At 42.5% G+C, this 16,067-nt stretch overlaps 2 protein-coding genes across 3 annotated transcripts in view; one reads left to right on the top strand and one right to left on the bottom strand.

Annotated features, from left to right (window-relative positions):
* Nucleotides 1-518: 518 nt before the first annotated feature.
* Nucleotides 519-6,421, bottom strand: Cdkn2c (cyclin dependent kinase inhibitor 2C). 2 transcript variants are annotated; one of them, XM_034501884.2, is made up of 3 exons: nucleotides 5,197-6,421; nucleotides 4,606-4,745; nucleotides 519-1,280 (listed from the first exon to the last, which is right to left on the bottom strand). In XM_034501884.2, exons 2-3 carry the CDS (start codon nucleotides 4,732-4,734, stop codon nucleotides 903-905), a joined length of 507 nt encoding a protein of 168 aa, XP_034357775.1. In that variant the 5' UTR covers nucleotides 4,735-4,745; nucleotides 5,197-6,421; the 3' UTR covers nucleotides 519-902. The 2 variants fall into 2 exon arrangements, with proteins under 2 accessions (XP_034357775.1, XP_034357776.1); XM_034501885.2 differs by lacking the exon at nucleotides 5,197-6,421 and having other exon boundaries at nucleotides 811-1,280; nucleotides 4,606-4,876.
* An 8,564-nt stretch (nucleotides 6,422-14,985) lies between these two features.
* The window catches only part of Faf1 (Fas associated factor 1), a 294,340-nt gene continuing 293,258 nt past the window's right edge, over nucleotides 14,986-16,067 (top strand). The window contains exon 1 of the mRNA XM_076935184.1: nucleotides 14,986-15,469. Within this exon, the coding sequence (XP_076791299.1) occupies nucleotides 15,425-15,469 (45 nt within the window). The 5' untranslated portion in view covers nucleotides 14,986-15,424. The remainder of the gene's footprint in view (nucleotides 15,470-16,067) is intronic.

Here is a 16,067-nt window from a genome sequence, read left to right as displayed (position 1 = left end):
AGCCTGAGAAATACATTAAGCGATTGTTTCCTTTTACGGTTCTAACAAGTCACCTAACCTAAGGGAAGCACTTTCTCAGTGTGTTCTCTTCAGCACTGACTTTTTAAGAGCTGATATCTCTTTTTAAATTGCTACTTCCAAAACCTACCTTTCTGTTGTTTGACTCAAATTTGAGAAAAGGGGGTGGTTGGACATTACAAGGGATTTATACTGAAATAATTTCAAGTCTGATCTTCAAAATTGCTGTTCATATTCTTTTTTTGAAGCCAAAATACTAATAAGAGCAGAGCTAGCCAATGAAATCTTTGGGAGGGGGTGGGGGAAGGAGATAAAGGAAGAGCTCCCCTGTAACCACACTCTAACCAGGCTTCCAATGTGTTCCTCTCTAATGCTCAGACTTATGCTACCATGAACTTTAACACATTTCTTACAAAGTGGCAAGTAGTGTGTAGGTTACAGAGAAGTAAAAAAAAAAAAAAAAAAAAAAAAAAAAAAAAAAAAATCACAGGAAAATGTGGTCCTCTTCTGAAAAATGTGCTTTAATTAGGCAAAAGATGCATCAGGACAAATAATTTTTAAAACAAAGTCTCCAAATCAGACATTGAGAATGGCAAAAGGTAAGCAAAGGAAAAAAAAACAAAACAAAGATAAAATATCCAGAAGAAAGGCATAACTATATGCAATTACATGTTAGAAATCAGAATTTTGACAGGGAAAAAGATGTTTAAATATTTCATAAACTTGTAGTAAGATTTCCATTTAGGCAGTTTCGAAGGATTTGACTAGCTGCTTAAAATATGAAAACGAAGCAAAACGAAGCCCTATATTTTAATAAGTGAGAGTAAAACAGGACAGCCAAACAACTAACCGACAGAGTGAAGGCAGTGGGTGAGACCACACATTCACTGCAGGTTCGTGGCTCCCCCAACCCCATTTGCCTCCATCAGACTCATGACCTCATTTCTTCCATAGAACCTGGCCAAGTCGAAGGCGGTGTCCCCCTTATGGTTCCGATGCCCCACATTGCAGGCTGTGTGCTTCATAAGGAACTCCACCACAGGGAGGTGGCCTTCTTTGGCAGCCAAGTGCAAGGGCAGGTTCCCTTCATTATCTTCGATGTTAACATCAGCTTGGAACTCCAGCAAAGCCTGTACAGTGTCCAGGAAACCTGCTCTGGCAGCATCGTGAATGACAGCAAAACCAGTTCGGTCTTTCAAATTGGGATTAGCACCTCTGAGGAGAAGTCTCCTGGCAATCTCCGGATTTCCAAGTTTCATAACCTAGGAAAGAAGTTAGAGATGGGAGAATCCCTCCAGTGCTGGAGCCACAGCAATATTTAAAGACATTTATCTGTCCTGTTCAGATCATTATTTTTGATTCAGTTCTTGAAGAAGTCCCACAGAATACAGTTTGGAGGGCTAGGTAGCAGGAAATTACCAGTCAGTAAACATAGAAGAAAACTTAAAAATTGAGCTTATTGATAAACTATCCTAAATGAGCCCAGATGTGGTAGAATAAATTGAATTCCTGCAACATGAATAAATTTGATGGCTAATTTGGTTCTTTATCTTTCATGAAGACCTGTGTAGGCTTTTTTTCCCCATAAATTTCTTTTTAAAAAAGAAATGTAATTTGGGATTTAAGTAAAGAGACTCCTGTTTGTTTATTCATGCTCATAAAATATACCTGAGGTATTAATTCCGGAAGATTGAATGAGGATAAAATTTATCTCCTAATAGCTACTGAAAATCAATTATGTGATTCTCTAAGCCTCCTACACAAGGGTCACTTCCTATAGAACGGGTCCTTTAAAATCCCAGAGTTGTCATTTTCTTAAATGTTTAGTTTTAACAAGCCCCCTCCAAATAATATGCTTGAAATTTCCAAGCATTAGTATTTTTTCTTTACAGGCTAAAATATTGGCTACTGGGAGTATCCCATGCTTAGACTTCACTTCAAATTACAGAATATTACTGGGTTATTGAGGTATTAAATTAAGCCACGGTGTTCTACATTACTCATTATAGCAACTTATTTCGAAGTAAGTTGGTGCTATGCCTCGTATGTATCAGGGAGGGCATGATTGCATGGCTACATCCCTGAAAAGGCCATCCCACTATAGTAGTTGGCATTTCTCAAAGTTCCAACTAGCTTTCTGATACTCAAGTGAGCAAAAAGTAAAAGCAAAATATTTAACGTGTGTTGGAACAGACAGCTTTGTCTTGTGGTTTGAATCATTTGATAATCAACTGGTGATCCTGTCTAATTTCTGATTGCACTTATTACATAGAAGAATAGCTATTTGTAAACTACCACTATCTTGAAAGTCAGAATACAGTATCAATACTTGCTCAAATTATTTTATATCACAAAGCATTATTTACTGTTGTTTAAATGTATACTTTAAAAGATATCTTTAAGTAAAAAAATCTCTCATAAGTAAAAATATCTTAAATCTCTCATAAGTAAAAAAAACAGCACTTGAGAGCAAAAAATATATTTAATTTACTTGTGAAATATTATTTTCATTAACATGTCAGAAAATCCCAGCATCTAAACTGGTTTCACTTATATTTGGGTATATTCATGAGACTCTAAGTTATATAATAATGTAATAAGTGGGCTACTTACTAGATGCTCAATATTTATTAGAATCAAATACTAATCCACTTGAAAATATGAACAAAGTTGATTCAATCTCTTTAAAATGTTTCAAAAGAGATTAATAAAATATATTTAGAGTGAATAATAGTTTATAAGTACAAGCTACATACATTGTCAGGATATTAAGTTTCCCCTTCAATAAGCCTGTTCAGCCCTTCATTTAAGGTAGTAGAAAAATGGCTCAAAACCTCCATGAAATATATTTTCTGGTTATTAAAAATTAACACAGTCTAATTTTAATTTTTGACACATCTTCCTAAAACCTTATACTTAAAGACTTAAAGTGAGCAGAACAAGAAACAGACACCTTAGATCTTCGCAAAGTAAATGAAGTTCTTTGATTATTCTTATTGAAAAACAACAGCAGAGGAGAAAAGATTTCTGCAGTTGAGTAAAAAGCACAGTCACAGAGTAGAGTCTGCTGTCTTTGGCAGAAAGTGACCCTATAAATGACTGTGAAGGGAGTGCTTTCTGATGACACAATTTCAGAGTCAGGATTATGTATACTGAAAGAGACTCGTATTTATATTTGTGTGTTTCATTATATATATTGATAGTAAGCTATAGTAAGTGGGTATTATCTATGTTTGTTAATAGAAGCAAAATTGTGTAGCTATTTTTAAAATGTTTATCAAAGTTTAATTATATTAATTACCCACTTGCCCTGTTTGTCAAAAAAAACAAACAAAAAAAAAACAAAAAAAACTGTGCTATCTTTTTCTGAATATGGATGAAGTGGCTCATACCTTGTGAAACTGCCCTCATCTTTTGACTTTTCAATAGAAAATCTTTCAGTATCTTGAGTTCCTGGCACTGCTGTCACCACCAAGCCAGTCCACAAGTATTAGGTGGAAAAACAAAAACAAAACCTTTTCCTTATTTAATCTACCTGAATCAAGATCAATATTTTAGTATTTCTGCATAAGCTTCCTCAACAAAGAAGGGTTTTGTAAGGCCAGCTGTATTCTGATTGAAAATATACAGACTGAATGAGCTTCCTCCACTCTGGCATCTCCTGCCACTTACATTTCTAATTTTTAAAACAGAAACAAAGATGTCTAATGCCCTTACCCCAGTGGGTTTTCAAAAGCTGCTTCTGGATGGGAAAAGCTCCCAGGAGAACCGTCAGAGCACCAATAAAAGCAACCGGTGGAGATCACTTTTCCAATGTTTTGCTGCCAAGCCATTTAGCAAAGTTACATGATAACATTGGGGAGGGGGGGATATTATCAGGTACATACTTGGCAGCTGGACATGTGTCAGTCGTTGCCTGTAAATCTAATTACTGAAAATTAGAGCATACCACCACATGACTACAGGGATAATAAAACCACGACTGCTTGGCTCTGATTAGAAAATTCAACTTTTTAATTTCTCCTCACTCCTGACTGGGTGGATTAGGTATTATGTTAACTGTGAAAATGTACACCCTGTCCTGGTGCCCAGGCTATCCCATACCAAACGAGGAAAGGTCATTGTTAAGACATGAAGCAGCTGAAGGTAAAACACCCTGCCTAGAAGTCAAGAGAATTAAGTTTAAAGTCAATATTAGGATCGAAATAGGTGAAAACCACCATTAACTGTGTATTTACTTCAAATAATAATCATAATAATGTGCTTGAAGAGTCATATAAAACAACACTGCACAAAACAAACAGATTTCGACGATAAGACTACTTTAAAATCTCCATTGTCACAAAAGCATTCCAAAAATTATGATCAAACCTAGGGTTCTCTTGATATCGAGGATGTTACTGGATTTGACCAGTTTCTCCAAAGTACGTCATTTGGGGGAGCTGGATCCACTTAAAGATATAAAATATGGCAACCATGTAGGTTTTTAAACAGTGAAGATCTGTACCCCTCCAAACTTAAAAGCTGTCATTTTAGAAGCCCAGGCAACCTTATTAACTTGTTTTCCCCACCTCTGTGGATACCAACCTGCAGCGCAGTTCTCCCAAATCCATTTTGAGCGTTGACGTTTACATTATTTTGCAACAAACTAGTAAGTTGCTCTAGGTCCCCCCTGGCAGCTGCGGACGCCAACTCGTTCCCCCAAGGCTCGGCCATTCTTTAGGGTCCTGACGATCGGGAAAAGACGATTAGTTGCTTCTCTTTTTCCCCTTTCCTTTGCTCCTAATCAGGCTGCATGATGGCATCGGAGGCTGACAGAAGGACTGGGATGGTTAATCTGGAGTAGAGCTTGGTAGTAAATACTAGTAAGGTCGGCCTGCCAAAAGCCCGCCCCTCGATTCACACGTGATTATTCAGCAAAACTGAGCCCATTGGAGAGGGGCTCCTTCCCTAGCTTTTTAGCTTAACCCCTAAGAAGGATTCTGGTTATTCAACGGAGATACATACACAGAAGCATTTCTTGATTAATTACTATGGACGTAGATGTAGACAGAGCTGTCACGTATCTAAGCTTCACAGCTCTGTGAGGAGGATGTTGCGGAGACTTAAGGGACTAGGTCAGCTCAGAAAACACCGCGAAAGAAAAAGTATTGGAGAGTAGAAAAGTTATTAACCCACCCTTGTTCGCAGTGGTGACTTGAGGCACGATTTCAGAGTCAGGTCCTCCGCAGGGTTCACTTTCCATCCGTCTCGCCGAAGGGGGTAGTCCAGAGTGCTGCTCGCTAGCAGAGTGCCGCGCTGGCTGGATGCTGACGTGCTCGGGAGGGTTAAAGATGATTGCCGAAGGCAGACCAGAGCAGTAGTTCTGAAGCCCTCAACTCTCAGGTCTCAACGACTCCCCAGCGGGTTCGGCGTCTTCAGAAGAGCCTCCGGAGCCCGCCCGCCAGGCTGCCGCAGCCCCGCCGAGCCTCAGAGGCCGTGGGAGCCGGGCACGGTGCGGGTCTCCGGAGGCTGGTGGGTGTGCGGCAGACCCCCGCCAAGCCCGTCATGCCGGCCCCGCCGGGTCCCGGGATTCCTGGCAGCCAGAGGATGATGCAGGGCTGCGTCTATGGAGCTCCAGTCGCTGGGGCAGCTCGCCGTAGCATCGCGCCTGCACCGGGCCAGCTCACCAGTAACTTCCCGCCTACGACCGAGCTAGATCAGACTCTCCACTGCAAGCGGTTGCTGAGCGGCGGCGGTCGCCTCTGCCGCGGTCTTTCCCTCTCTTTCAGATTTTTCTGGGGCCTCTGATGATGGGAAGGGTCTTTGGAAGTAGGAGCGGTCGCCACAGGTCCCGGGCGCAGCCAGTCCCGCCGACTTCTTGGCGGCCGCCCAGCAGCTCGGGCGCTCGGTGCCACTTGGCCAGTTAGTTCTTGGCGGTCCTCCGGCCTGTGCCCCTCTCTGTGCCGCTGTCCTGTCCGCGGCTGCCAGCCAGCTGGGTCCCGGAGCCGACTCAGGCTGCGCCGGCCCGTTGTGAGCCGCGGCTGACAGTTTCTTTTGTAGTCCGACTCCCCCAAATCTCTGATCGCAGCTCCCTTCTTCGCTACAAGCACTTGCGCGTCTTTCCTTTAGGATCTTTCCCTTCCCTCCCTCCTTTGCTTCTTTTTCCGCTGAAGCAACTGCTGCTACGGTTGCCTCTGAAGGGACCGTGCCGGTTTCTTATCCCTTTTTTCCGACCTCATCAGCTTTTTTTGAAAAGAAAAAAATTGAGCGCTTTTTGAGTTGAAAAACCCGCCCCCATTTTAACGGCAGAGTTTTAAGGAGGCTCCGCAGAGTTAGGGCGCCGCGGGAGCGGGAAGGCCGGGCACCGCCCACGCCCCGCCCTCCGCCCCGGCAGCGCACTGGCCGGCGGCGCGCTCGCTCCGCCTTCGCGGCCCCGCGCCCTTCTCTGCCCGCGCTGGGCCTGGGTTCGCCGGCGCTCCCGCCTGCCCTCCCCCTTCGCTAGTCGCCCGGGCCGAAGCGGGGTGGGTTCGGCCCGGCCGGGCCTGCTGTTCTGGGGCTGGATGGAGTCGGCGACACCGAGCTTCTACTGCGCGGGACCCGGGTGGTGGTAACTGAGGCCGCGGGCGCGGGCTGAGGCCCTAGAGGCTCGGCGGCCCTGCTGCTGGCGAGTAAGGGAGCGCGCTGGCGCTGCCGCCGGCTCCTCAGCTGGAGCGGGGCGGCTCCACCTTCCGTGGCGCTCCCGGATCAGGCTCGCGGAGTTCGAGTGGCCTGGCCCGGGGCTGCTGCCTCCTCCCGGAGCGCGCTCTGGCTGGACTCCTTTGCTCTGCCATAGGCCTTGGCACCTGTCAGGTCTTTGCCAGGGCTGCAGAGGCGACCCAACTGACAGCACTACATGCCAGCGAAGTCTTGTAGACCGGGTTTTATGAGAACTGAAAGCGTGTCACAAGAAATCCTGATGAACTTCGAAGCCTTAAAGTTCCAGGGTCTAGAATATGTGAACTTCTATTCTTGAGGGAAAGGGAGAAATGCAATTAACTTTAAAGCTTACAGTTAGTTAGAAATGTTTTTTTTTTAAAGGCTGTCTTTATTGGGGGGGGGATTTCTTTCACTCACTACACGGAGGCTTGGTTTTTAGGTGGAGGTGGGGATGGTGGTTTAAGTGTAAAAGGACCAATTGTACCCATATTATTCATTTCACATTCAGTATCAATTTTCTGTACTTTGAAGTCCTCTTTTAGCCATACGAGATTATTGCCTTCTATACTTTTATGCTTAAAAAAAAAAAATACCAGCATGGTTGCATGATGGTCAAAATGAAACCAAGCACCCCCACGACAAGATACTGGTCTAACTAGAACCCGCCACTGCACATATATCCTCAAGAAACATCTGAACCCAGTTCCTTGGAGTAAAGTGAAAGTATTCAAACAAGCCAGAGACATCTAGATAGTCATCTAACATCAGGTTGGCTGTTGGGGAAAACTGGAACTACAAGAATTTGGCAGTGTTTCTTTAAATTGTTAAGGAAAAGATCAGAGCTATTTTTGAGGTAACTAAAGCTGACTGTTGTGAATCAGGTAACAAAGGGGATGGACGTCTTTAAAAACATTTTAGCAGAATATTTAGGATTCCGTGTACACTGTATTTCTGATCATTATGGGAACTCTGAGGTTTTAGTTATCTGGAAGCTGAGATAGGATGTTGGCACTGTTAACGTGATAACTGGCACTAATCCAGATTTACAAATGCTGCTTTCTAGATTTAGTGGTGTTTTGCTTGGAGAAAATATGGTAACAAGGAAGAATAATATTGTGTGCATACTGTATAAAAATGGGTATACATGTGTTATGACTTTCATCAAATAAAATATCTTTGCTGAATAACTAAGTAGAGAAAACTCAATGTTTAGTGTGGTTTTGCTCAGGCTAGTCTACAGCTCCTTATGTACCGCAGGCTGGCTTAGTACTTATAACCTTGCATCAGCCTGGTATGGCTGGATTACAAGTATGCACCATTCTACCTTATATTAAGAGTTTTGGGGAGTCCTAAGTACTGAAGATTTTAATGTCCAATCACCCACAAGTAATATGTAAAAAACTTAAAAAAACACAGAGCCTGAAAATAAGAGTAAAAGCAGCTGGGTGTGGTGGTGCATGCTTTTCATCCCAGCACTTGAGAGGCCAGGGCAGGTGAATCTCTGAGCTCAAAGCCAGCCTGGTCTATAGATTAAATTCCAGGACAGCCAGAGCTACAGGGAGAGGTCCTGTCTTAAAATACACACACACACATACATTCACAAACACACTAAAAGCTGTTCAGTAAGATTCTATTCTTCCTATAACTTCAACTCTTGTTAAAACACTAATTTCTTAAATCCATTTTAAAAACTTATTTGGCCAGGTGCTAGTGTACCTACCTTTAATCCCAGCACTTGGGAGGCAGAAGCAGGTGGCTCTCTGTGAGTTCAAGGCCTACAGAGGTAACAGAGCTAGTTCTAGGACAGCCAAGGTTACACAAAGAAACCCTGTCTTGAAAAACCAAAAAAAAAAAAAAAAAAAAAAAAAAAAAAAAAAAAAAAAAAAAAAAAAAAAAAAAAAAAAAAAGTAAAAAATAAATTTAAAAGTGTGTGTGTGTGTGTATACACTCAAAAAGGCCAGAAGAGGGCACTGGATCCCCTGATACATTGTGAACTGTCTTACTTGGGTGATGCTGGGAACTAAACTCTGGTTCTTTGCAAAAGCTGCAAGTGCTTTTAACTGCAAAGCCATTCTACAGCCCAAAATACTGTTTCTTAGGGAATTTTTTTTTATTTATAGTTTTGGGGTTTTAGGCATGTGCTTACTTTGTGAGAGTCCTTTGTGAAGGTAGATTTTAGAGCATTTGTTCTTGATAAGCATTTATTGTCCTGGAACTCACTCTGTAGACCAGGCTGGACTTGAACTCACAAGAGATACACCTGCCTCAGCCTCCCAAGTGCTGGGACTAAAAGCATGTACCACCACTCCTGGCTAATAACCTTATATTTTATAACGTTACACTTGTATTATATTGAAATTAACAGTTTTTTTCTTTTAACATAATTATGATATTTCCCTCAAATGCTCAAAGGCATCTTGCATGGTTAGATACTAAGTACCAAGAACCATGGGAACCTTTAGTAGCTCATAATCATTTTAAAGGACTTACAGCAAGCATATGGTTTACTCAAATTATTTCATGTTTTTCCCATGTGGACTCCAGTCAGTGAAGAGTTCCTACACGATTAGCTTTGACTAACTTGACTTTAAAGTCTTCCTCTTTGTTGAATTTATAGATAACAGAGGTGGCCCCCTAGGGGATCTTTTTAAAATTACTTATACTTGTGGCTTTGGTATTTTATTTCTCAGACCCAACAGGCTTTTTCAAAGGGTACTTGTAGCACTTCTTAGAAAATCCTGTTTTGAAAAGAAAAGAAAATGCTAGTAAACAACTTGAAAGCTTAAATTATATTAATTAGTGATGCTTACAGTGTTTTGCAGTTATTAAATATAATACACATATTTAAATTTTATGAAGTAAATATTCTCATTTTTGATGAAGGAAATTTGAAATTATGATTTAAACGCAACAAATATAGGACTTGAATTTATAACTTGGGCTTGGAGTCCAGGATTACCCACCGGACTCTTTAAATCATTGGATAAACTACTTGTTTGATTATTAAAACAGGAATTTAACTTGGTAATAATATTAGTCTCATGAGTTAATAAGCAAAAAATATTGTTTAAAAAACTTTGGTTATCAGCCAGACAGTGGTGATGTAAGCCTTTAATCCTAGCACTCAGGAGGCAGAGATGCACAGTTTGAGGCCAGCCTGGTCTACAGAGTGTGTTCCAGGACAGCCAAGCCAGGGTACACAAAGAAACTCTGTGTATTAGTCAGGGTTCTCTAGAGTTACAGAACTTATGAAATGCATCTCTATCTTCCTCCCTCCCTCTCCCTTTCCCCCTCTCTCTATATAATACATATACATATATACACACATATGTATATATGTATATGCATGTATGTGTGTGTATGTGTGTATGTATGTATGTATAAAGATAACTTATTGGATGACTTACAGGCTGCTGTCCAGCTAACCCAACAATGGCCAGCTGTGAATGAGCAGTCCAAGAATCTAGTAGTTGCTCAGTCCCACAAGGCTGGGTGTTTCAGCTGGTCTCTGTATAGGCTGGAATCCTGAAGAAGGAGGCTCCAATGGATGAGCTGGCAAGTAAGTGCAACCAGGCCAAGAAGAAAACCTCCCTTTTCCCACTGTTCTTGTCTTTATTAGATTTTCCATTGCTGTGAAGAGACACTATGACCAAGGCAACTCTTATACAAGGACATTTAATTGGGGCTGGCTTACAAGTTCAGAGGTTCAGTCCATTATCACCAAGGCAGAAGAGGAGCTAAGAAGTTACATCTTGATCTGAAGGCTGCTAGAAGACTGGCTTTCAGGCAGTTAGGAGGAAGGTCTCTCAAAGCCCACCCTCACAGTGATGGGCCACACCTACTCCAACAAGGCCACACCTCTTAATGGTACCACTCCCTATGCCAAGCATATTCAAATCACCACAGTCCTTATGTAGACCTCCAGCAGAAGGTATGGCCCAGATTAAAAGTGTGCCTCAAGATCTAGATTAAAGTCCTGTGTCTTGAGCCTCAAGATCTAGATCAAAAGCTTGTATTTTCTAACCTCAATATCTGGATCACAAGTGTGCCATCCATTTCTGGATTGTGGTTCATTCCAGATATAGTCAAGTTGACAACCAAGACTAGCCATACACCCTGCCTCAAAACAACAATTAGCAACAACAAATCCCAACCCAACAACCACAAACAACAACAACAAAACCCAAAAAAACACAACTTTGGTTTTTTCAGTCAGAAGATCAAAATTACCACAGTAAGTAATTTGATAACGTGAAGACTCCAATATCACATAATGAGAAGTATTACTCAAGATCCACAAACTCAGTGTAATCTCCTTTTCCCACCCTGAAGTAAAGTCTCCCCTTGAACTTTCTATCTTCCCAAGTGCTGGGATTAATGAATGTGCTTCAGTGCCTAGTGCAACCTCAATGTAAATGTAAGGAAACATTAGGCAACCCCCAGGTGAGGGATAGTTTATAAAGTTCTTGACTCTTTCAAAATTATCAGGATCTAGGCTTGTCACTGGAGTCTACAAATCCAAAATAAATTGAAGTGAAAATTTAGTTAAATAGGGGCTGGAGAGATGGCTCAGTGGTCAAGAGCTCACACTGCTCTAGCCAAGGACCCGAGTTTGATTCTCAGGAACTGTGTCAGGTTGCTAACAACAACCTGTAACTCCAGCTCCATGGGTGCCTCTGGCCTCTCTGTGTACCTACACTGATGTCCACACAATTAAAAAATAATAAAATAAATACTAATAATAGCACAAATAAATTATTGATACTTGAGAAATGAAATGCAAACATTTAAAAAAGTTTTAGGAAAAAAGAAATTACATGAAGATTTTAAAAGATTGTATTTAAATTAGGGCACAGTCTAAAAATGAGATTAAAATTATTTCATGTACTTATAAAAAAAGAATTTGTTTTCTTGATTTGTGCCACTGCAGTGAAATTTTCTCAAAATGGAATTTTAGAAAAATAAAAAACATATTGTTTTCCCTTCAATTTTTCTGTAGTAGATATTTATTCTGGATGCTGGTTATTCAACCATAATAGTTAGACCATATGTCAGAAACAATCTTTTCATTTATTTTATAAACTTGGCAGCAAGGAAAGTGGTACTGTAGGGAATCAGCAGGGAAAGTGGGAAGAGCATCAGTTTTGACCTAGACTTGACTCCTAGGCCTTTGACTTTATTTCATGACCCTGGACAAAAATCCTAAAAACAAAACAACTCTGCCTTTCATTCTGTAAATTTTCTTTCTTTTCTTTCCTTTCCTTTTCTTTTCTTTTCTTTCCTTTCTTTTCCTTCAGTTTTTCTTTTTCTTTTAATTTAAGGTTTATTTATTTACTTATTTTATGTATGTGAGTACATGGTAGCTGTCATCAGATACACCAGAAGAGAGCATCGGATCCTGTTACAGATGGTTGTGAGCCTCCATGAGGTTGCTGGGAATTGAACTCAGGACCTCTTGAAGATCAGTCAGTGCTCTTAACCCCTGAGCCATCTCTCCAGCCCCCTCCTTCAGTTTTTCAAAAACAAGTTTTCTCTATGTAACAGACCTGGTTGTCCCAGAACTCATTTTGTAGATCAGGCTGACCTTGAACTCACAGAGATCCGTATGTTTCTGATTCTCAAATGCTAGAATTAAGGTGTGTACCACCATGCCTAGCTAGAGACATAATAAAAATTCAAATCATTAGTGTGAACCCAAGATTTTGTTATGGACATACCCTGATGAATATTAAGAAAATACTGGATGAAAATGGTTTATAACCATCAAGAAACTTTCAACCTGTGGAAGGAGATAAACCATTTGTTGATGAAATTACAGAAAAAAATTCATAGAATTTGCCAGAACTGTGTTTGTTAAAGTACTAAAGGCATGGTTGGGGGGGGGGGGGGGAAGGGCAGGCATTCTTGTTGGTTTAAGCTTAATGCAAGGGGAGGCCTTGAAATAACATGTAGGGGTTAGCATACTGAGTAACAGGTAAGGCATTAGGAAGCTTTAAGGCTTATGGGGAGCTTTCCCATGCAATGTGTCACTCACTGTTCAAAATCGCCAAGTTTTCTTAGTTTTGAGTCAGAGATTAAAGATTCACAGATAGGGTGGAAAGGGGCAAAGTTAGGTCTCAAACACAGAAATGCTATGAAATGTATGCTAATTTTATACAAAGATTTGAAGTTTCTCACTTACCTTCTGAAATGATCTTGTTAGGAGTTGAAGTTAGTAATATTCGAACGACTCATCCAGCTAATTCTTTGGGAAAATAGTTCTGAAACCTCTTATGTTTGAATATACGGGTCATGCTTCCTATCTTACTACTACATTATGGCATTATTTTAATTTTCAGATTGAGAGAAGCGAGAGAGGAATGTACATAGTGTTTGATGAGTTCTTAGGTAGTCACATGTCAATTATGCAGGGTTGCACTAACACTGGCCATATGTGACTCTGAACACCTGCTTTGTTCTGAGGGGCCATACTAATGGGGTTATTGGATTATCTCATTTTAATTGTTGACATTGGGTTTCACCTCATGACTCCTATTTATAACAATTTCAGAATCTCAGAATCTCTCCCTTTAGGTATAGCAAGGAAAAAGACTACAAAGGTAGTTTTATTTATTTATTTTTTATTTTTTAATGGTATCACTACGTAGCCCAGTCTGGCCTGGAACTCTCTATGCTTTGCCTACCTCTGCAACCCTAGGTAAGACATGAATCAGCACATCAGACACAGGGAGGTTCTATTTTTTACTTAGGTGATCCTGCACATTCAAATAGGTTCACTATATAGGACAGGAGGTTCAGTGATTTAGAGTACTTGTTGCTATTGAAGAGGACCAGGGTTCTATTCCCAGCATCTACAGGGTGTCTTATAACCATACATAATCCAGGGATTCAGACGCCCCTTGCTAGCCTCCAGTGGTACCAGGCACCATATGGTACATATACGACACACAGGCAAAACACTCAAAATAAAACAAATAAATCTAAAAAAATTAAAAAAAAAAAAACCATACAAGTTATCACAGAATTATATGCCAGATTCCTTTTAGTAAGAGAACTATGGAATCCATTTTTCCACCTGGTAGTTTTGGGCATCTAACTAAGAGCCTTGTGCATGCCAAGGCAAGTGCTCTATCTACTATTGAGTTTCATCTCCAGCAAATCAAGATCTTAACATAAATAGCATGCTTCTTTGCATTCAAGGAACTGAATATTTGATTCAGTCTCTCTCTCTCTCTCTCTCTCTCTCTCTCTCTCTCTCTCTCTATCTATATATATATATATAATAGCTACACTCCTAGCTTAAAAAGCTTAGGCATTGATTCTTTATGGTGATTTCATCAGTTCCTATTATTATTATTATTATTAAACATTTCCAGAGTTTAACATACCTTCCAGGGCATGGATGCGTTCTTTAAAAGTCTGTAAGTTTCTACTGTTTTTCTGTCAAAATTGAATATATTGTCACCCTTCTTTTGGCCTAGATGGCAATTACAAATTTTCATATAATTCATAGGTTTTGGATGTTTTAGGTACAAAGGTTGCTAATTCTGACCATAAGTCGAAAACTTCAGAAATTGAGTAGTGTAACATCCCGTTACTTATGAAAGTATTTTAAATAAGATATATGAAATAGTGTATTCAAGTTTGCTGCATGTAATACTCTAAAAATGTAGATATTATAGCAGTAGAAATATTTTTTCCTTAAATGTCAACTTAAAAATGTTCAGTATCCTTTTGAGGTCTGGATCTTCACCCTTTGAGTTTCTATGTTCCACAGACACATGGTCTCCTGGATACCTCAGTGTTTGTGCCTGAGATTGCAGACTCAGAAAAAAAGGTTTCAGATTGGGAGTGGCAGTATGTAAACGGCTTTTTACCGTGAGGTTGAGAGTGAGAGATCGTCCACGAGGAGGTAGTTTGGTGAGAGGAAACCTACATGTTAGGAATTCTGCTGGCCAGGCGGTTTATGTTTTTGTGTGCTGAGCTGGGCTGAGGCTGGTTGTGTTTTGCGTGTGACTAAGCACGTGAGGCGCCGAATCACATTCCGGCCGCGGCCAGGGGGAGGCGGCACCTCGAGGCCTAGGCTTCAACCCAAACCGGAATAACCTGTTGCGGGTGCTCAGGCTCCGGGGGACGAACATCGGTGTCCCTGCTACACGGGTCAGCGACCCCGCCCGCAAACCGAGCGCCAAGCGCTTGACAGGCCGGCAGTCACGTGACAGCCGCAAAGCGCCGCTTTGCGACCTCGATGACAGGCAAAATGTGCGACAGCCCAGGCGCCGGCCAACCAGGGGCGGAGGCGGCGGCCGGGGAGGAAGCGGAGGAGGCGGAGGCGGCTGTGGCGTTGGCCCGCCTGCTCGTTCTCTCGCTTTCCCCGCCCCCGTCAGGTTTGCCGTGGCTGAAAGGAGCCGGGCGCGCGCTGTCGCAACCTGTCCTCCTCCCAGGCGGCGACGGAAAGACCGGCCCGGCATCGAGACCAGCCTCCCCGTCCCGGCAGCTGCGGCGAGGGCTCCGCGGGGCGCAGGCGGGCTCAGGGCGGCTGAAGGTTACCGAGTGCATGAGCACCTAGTCTCCCGCGCTGCCCCGCCTGCCGGCCCGCCGGCCCTCCCGCCGGCTCGCCCGCCAGCCCCTCGCCACCCGGCGGCGGCCGCAGCTTCGGCCGCAGGAGGCGCCGTCTCGCTCCCAGGTGCGCGCTTCGTTCCCGGAGCCGCGGAGCTCGGCGGCCGCCATGGCGTCCAACATGGACCGGGAGATGATCCTTGCGGATTTTCAGGTGAAGTGTCTGGCTCTGCTCGCTTCCCACCTCCAACTTGGCGCCTCGGGGTGGTTAGCGCGGTGGCCTCTTCCCTGCGTTTGCTTGAGCACCGCAGTGGTTGTAGTGTGTGCTTTTCTACTCTACGTGGCTCAGGATGTGTGTATATTGTGAACCTTGAGGAACATGTACTTCATATGCTCTCTCGCTCTCTCCCTCTCTCTCTCTCTCTCTCTCTCTCTCTCTCTCTCTCTCCCTCTCTCTCCCTCTCTCTCCCTCTCCCTCTCTCTCTCCCCCCCCCCCCGTGTGTGTGTGTGTTGAATGATATTTTTACGTTTGGGAATATAATGATTTGGGGGGTTACTGTGTATGTGGGCTCTTTCTCAGTCTCATGAGGAATGTGTAGAATATGGGTTAATTGTGGGGTGTTTGGGTTATTCCATGAGGGAACTGTGATGTGTGGAGAGTGTGTTGCTATGGGTGTGGTGTATTGTATGAAGGGGAGAGTGAAAAGGTAGAGTGATGAGGAGGTGATGAGACTAGTCGGGCTTTGTGGTCCTTTTCAAAGAGCAGTAGACAGTTGAGACTCAGGAGGCCTTGTTGCAATCTTTGGAGGGTA

This window comes from Arvicanthis niloticus, chromosome 5 (genome assembly GCF_011762505.2).
Source record: "Arvicanthis niloticus isolate mArvNil1 chromosome 5, mArvNil1.pat.X, whole genome shotgun sequence".
NCBI classification, from domain to species: Eukaryota; Metazoa; Chordata; class Mammalia; order Rodentia; family Muridae; genus Arvicanthis; species Arvicanthis niloticus.
The sequence above is the reverse complement of the archived record's forward strand: the minus strand, read 5'-3'. Positions and strand labels throughout refer to the sequence as shown.

Coding starts and splice junctions, on each gene's coding strand:
- Cdkn2c (XM_034501884.2), bottom strand. CDS start 4,734: ATGGCCGAGCCTTGGGGGAACGAGTTGGCGTCCGCAGCTGCCAGGGGG. Junction 1,281..4,605: donor TTGGGAGAACTGCGCTGCAG/GTTGGTATCCAC, acceptor CTTCTTTCCTAG/GTTATGAAACTTGGAAATCC.